Raw genomic sequence first — 4,997 nt, 5'->3', positions numbered from 1 at the left:
ATATATATCCTTCCTGTGGTACAAAATGGAACAAATGTATAAATGTATTTCAGTATACCATTTTTAGCTAGAAGACTCTCAACATTTTTTAATGCAGCTTTGCAAGATACCTTTCTAAATATGGCATCCATATCCTTGCCTTCCTATTCTTGAACAGTGTGTGTGAAATCTGATCAGTTGTTGAATTATGCTACAACGAATATGCTCTGAAGTACAAAGAAAATTACTTGCTTCTACAACTAAGTGACCATAGGCTGTGTTCTTCTTAGTTCCTGTTTAGAGTCTGTGCCTTGTATTGACTTTCTTCTCTCTTATAACTCCCTTCTGATATGCTGTTTCCAAGGTGTTCTTATGATACCAAGTCATATGCTGAAATTATGGATCAGAACCAGTTGGCTCTTAGCAGTCATCAGAAGGAATAACAAGTGTTGGCCATCAAGTGCGAGGTCTTGGACACAGTCTTTCTAATGCTCTGCTTTAGAAAGACTTTCTTGTGGTGCTTTCCTGGTTCTCAGAATTTCTTGCCAGGAGTTGCTGATAGTTTCCTCTTTGGCATGATCTTAACTTGGTTTAGATCTGACTGAAAGGAAATGGGAGGGTGGGTAAAGGAAGTGATTAGAGTATCTTCAATACAAATTTGGATGAATTAAAACCTGTCATAAGTGCCCCAGTGGTGTTCTGTTTTTGAAAGAATACACTGATGGATCCTCTTTATAAAGAAAGAAGCCCTTCCCCTCATAACCTCCTTAATTTTGTCTTCAGTGTAAACCTGAATTTTCACATTTGTTCTGACACCTGCAAGCTAAAAATGGTTTTTGTATTTTTAAATGAAGGGAAAAGTCAAAAGAAGAATATTTTATAACACATGGAAACTATATGAAATTCTAAATTCAAAGTCCATAAATAAAGCTGGGATACAACCACACTCATCTGTGAACACATATTATCTGTGGCTGCTTTCATACTGCTGTGGCAGAATTCAATATATAGCCTACAAAATCTGAAAAATTTACTGTCCCACCCTTTAAAGAAAAAATTTGCCAACCTCTGTCTTAGAGAATTAGGCTGTCCTTATGAGCTTTACATAGCTGGGGATGATTGAAGGCCAAGGGGTTGGCAGGATCAGTACAAGGATCCTCTTGAGAGATGTTACATGCCAGGAGACATTGATGGGAATCAAATGGTGAGGCTAATCGCTTGTCAAGCTTTTTCAGTTCCTGGAAAATATGAGCAAAATCAGTGTTAAGGTTTTCATCATCTTCATTCAGAGGCTACAGACACCAAGGCCCTAGACTAGGTCTTTCTGGGTAGCAAAAGAGGAGGTGTCTGATGAAAGTAAGCCTGGAAAGGAAAGACTTTCCCACCTTACTTCTTCCCCTGGTCTTCCTCTTCTGCTCTCTAATTCTGTTCATCACTTAAAAGCCCCAGTTGTGAGCCTCACTATGTTCCAGGTCCAGCAAGGTCCACCAAGGAACTTCGCTCCTCACAGTCATCCTGTCACTTATCCTTGTCAGAGTTGACAGAACTGTTGTTTAATTTCTTGCAGATGAAAATGTCAACTCACAGAAACCCATTTATCTAGGTCTACCTGATAGCAAATCTATGATTTATAGACCCCTGCCTTCTGATTCAGAGAACAAGCTCCCCGTACTGATATATTTCCACCATCTGGCTTTGGTACAGCCTTAGACTAGGAGGCTTACTGATAGCGGCTGAGCAGTGGTCACCCACATAGCCTACAGGCAGCCAGCACTGCAGAGTGAGAGGCATGATGAAATGACTGGAGCTCATACAGGGCCTGGCAGAGCCATCAGGACCCTGAGATTGAGTCAACCCTGCCTTTGCACGTGTGATGAGACCCAAGGCCTTAACAGATTGGAGGCATAGGTCATCAGTGGAGCTTAGCTTCTAGCCCCACACCCAGATGATAAGCATCAGGCCCACATGGCCAGGGGTGCTTTGGGAAGAGCCCTGGTTTAAGGATCAGGAACTTCAGATCTAGCATTCTTCTCTGGAGCTCTCATTCTTCCTTTTTCTAAAAATGAGGTAGTTGAGTGAGAATTGATGAGATCAGTTCACATGTCTCTGACTTGGATATAGATGGGTCCTTCATAAAAGAGGGATGAGGTAGGGGCAGGTACCTTACCTTTTAGGCTTCAGATGTCATTAAATGTATTTTTTCCTTGCTTTATAGGGCTGACAAGTCAACCCCACTGATCAGCAAAGGCCAACCAAGAGGACCTGGTAATTACTTAATTTAAAAGTGGAGTTTATATTTCTGCTTTGTCTATGGGGGTAAAGTGGGTAACATTCCCAGCCGAGTGGTCAGCACGTGCCCAGGCCCAGCCCCCTTCTGTGCAGCAGCCACCCTTCCCTGAGCAGAGCTTCTGCTGTCCCCGGAGCTGCTCGAGTCCTGGCTCTCCTGCTGTGTCCCCTCATCCAGTCCACTTCTGCTGACATGGAGCTAGAAGTAAGGGGAGAAGGTGGCGACACCTCTGACTCCTTGTAACACTTGCATGCTGTGCACTCTGTGTAAAGGTTATATATGAATCGGAAAGTTTATTGGCTTTTAGGGCACGTTTCCCTCAACAAAGAAAAATCTCAGGAAATTCGTCTTTTAGACATGGCACTATGGCTTTTATATTGTTTACATCTCATGATTATAATTGATGGAGCATATGATAAAATTGGTTTATTTTGGTCCTAAAAGCTGTAGATCTCTCTGGAACAGAAGCTCTGGGTCCTCTCTCCAACACCTTAGTCATGCAGCCACCAGCACCCATGCCCCGGAAGTCACAAATAGTAAGTAGAAACAGACCTCAACAGACCCCTTCTTTTCTTCCCCTTTACCCTTCCTTGCCAGGCATGTCCAAGTTCATTCTGTAAGGGCTTGGAGAGTTCAGAGGAAACATGTCTTTTACTCTTCCCCTGAGAGTGGGTGGAGAGAGAAAAGAGTTGGAGGAGAGGCTTCTTGGATACATGGTTGTTTGGATCTGGGTACAAGACGCCCCAGAACTCAGCAGCCTGCCAGCATAGCCATCTAGTCACAGATCCCAGGGCGGACCCACACCCACATACAACCCAACACCATGCTGCTTCCTTTTCCCATCTCTGCCCAGCCTTTTCACTCTGCTGAGATTTCTTTTACTTCCTGTCCTGTTTCATCCCTCCTCCTAGAAGTCTCGCTGACTCTTGAGCTATGCTGATCTGCCGCACCTTTGCTTCCTGTGGGCTGTGCATGCCTGGGTACAGGACCCTTGAGGCCAACTGGAAGTAGAGTGCCCTAGTTCATTGCCCCTAGACCTATGCCTCCTGCCACAGTAATACTTCTCTCTTTTGACTCAGACAAAGTCAAAGCCCAAACGGGTCAAAGCCCTTTATAACTGTGTGGCAGACAACCCAGATGAGCTGACCTTCTCCGAAGGAGATGTCATCGTTGTGGACGGGGAGGAAGATCAAGAGTGGTGGGTGAGTCTGGGTTGGGTCCCCTGAAAAGTCCAGGGAGGGACTGGGCTGATTCCCCTGCCCACCTGGCCTGAGAGATCTGTTCAAGGTGTGATTCTCTCCACCTCATTGTCAATAGTGAGAGAGTGCTGCTCTCCAGTCCACAGGCCTTACTGACTCCCGCCTGCTCCACTTCCGAGTGGAGCTGGAATTATCCCCCATGTTTTATTTTCCCTCATTGGAGTGGGCAGGTTGTTCGTGCTGCAGTTTCCAGAGCACATTGGCAAGGCCTGAAATGAGGCCCCCTACCATAGATTGAGAATAGAAAGGAGGCTGACTGACCTAGATGCAGAATCCCTGGATGTCCATCTTGGTTCTAAAACTGTGGGCTTCATCAGGTATCCTGGATCGGTGCTGAAGTGAAAGCAACATGGGGTTTCAAGCCTGATAACCTTTAGAATTCAAACTCTGCCATTTATAGGCTGTGAGACCTTGGGCAAGTTGTTCTTCCTTTAAGCCTTTGCTGCTGTCATCTTCCAAAGGGAGGTAGCCCATAGCACAGCTATAAAGATTGAGTGAATTCACGTGTAAGTACTCAATAAAAGGCCAAGCCCTAGTGGTGTGGTGCCTAAGATATTTGACTGCTAACCAGAAGGTTGGCAGTTCAAACCCACCAGCCGCTCTGCAGAAGATAGACTGGGCAATCTACTTCTGTAAAGATTTACTGCCTTGGAAACCCAGAGGGGGTCGCTGTAAGTCAGACTCGGCTCAATGGCAGTGAGTTTGGTTTTTGGTACTGTAAGATGAGGATGGTAGAATTAAGTAACTTGTATAAAGTAGGAACATAAAGTGGAAAGTGCAGAAATAAAGAAAAAAATAAATGCTGCCTGTAATCGTAACACCTCTTCCCCGCCCCCCCCAAAAAGAACCCACCATTTATACTTAATTTTCTTTTAGAGTGTTTGCCTACATATTTTACATTGCTGAGCTCATATAACTTACCCAGAGTGAAAATACGTGGATTTATTGAAATTTTGCATAAATGCTTGATTAAACTTAAATAGGACAAGTCACACTTTGCCATGTTCTGTGACTGTTGAGTTTACAAACTTTTCTAATACTCAGTTGCTCCAGCCATTTTTTAAAACAAAAAGTGTGATGGTAATGATAGCTGCTCTCTCTGCCTGTCACAAGTGCTAGTAGGACTAAATGTTGTTAGCTGGTGTGTCCTCATGTACACACACATCTGAGAGAGCTCTGAGAAGAGTGCCTTCCACATCACAGGCACATGGTATTTGAAAGGCGAGTTGAAAGAAGAAGGAAAAAATAGTTGTGATGTTTTACTCATAGTCTCAGAATAGGTTCTTTGGAACATTTTTTTTCTTTTTAATTTTATTTTTAAAATAAATGTTGTAATGCCTGTTGAAGTTTCCAACATTGGGAATTTTTGTTAACAACCTAACCTTTGTCCATTTCAGATTGGTCACATTGATGGAGACCCCAGTCGCAAAGGAGCATTTCCTGTATCATTTGTGCACTTTATTGCTGACTAA

General features: G+C 43.8%; 1 protein-coding gene across 1 annotated transcript in view; it reads left to right on the top strand.

The window, feature by feature from the left end:
* Window positions 1-4,997, top strand: part of ASAP2 (ArfGAP with SH3 domain, ankyrin repeat and PH domain 2) — a 378,888-nt gene extending 373,891 nt beyond the window's left edge. The window contains exons 26-29 of the mRNA XM_042783668.1: window positions 2,195-2,244; window positions 2,732-2,802; window positions 3,346-3,468; window positions 4,923-4,997. Of these exons, the coding sequence (XP_042639602.1) occupies window positions 2,195-2,244; window positions 2,732-2,802; window positions 3,346-3,468; window positions 4,923-4,997 (319 nt within the window). The remainder of the gene's footprint in view (window positions 1-2,194; window positions 2,245-2,731; window positions 2,803-3,345; window positions 3,469-4,922) is intronic.

Source organism: Orycteropus afer, unplaced genomic scaffold (genome assembly GCF_000298275.1).
Source record: "Orycteropus afer afer isolate SDZICR_OR568_19922 unplaced genomic scaffold, OryAfe1.0 scaffold00025, whole genome shotgun sequence".
Taxonomy (NCBI): Eukaryota; Metazoa; Chordata; class Mammalia; order Tubulidentata; family Orycteropodidae; genus Orycteropus; species Orycteropus afer.
Note: the sequence above shows the minus strand (reverse complement) of the source record. Positions and strands in the feature narration are given on the sequence as shown.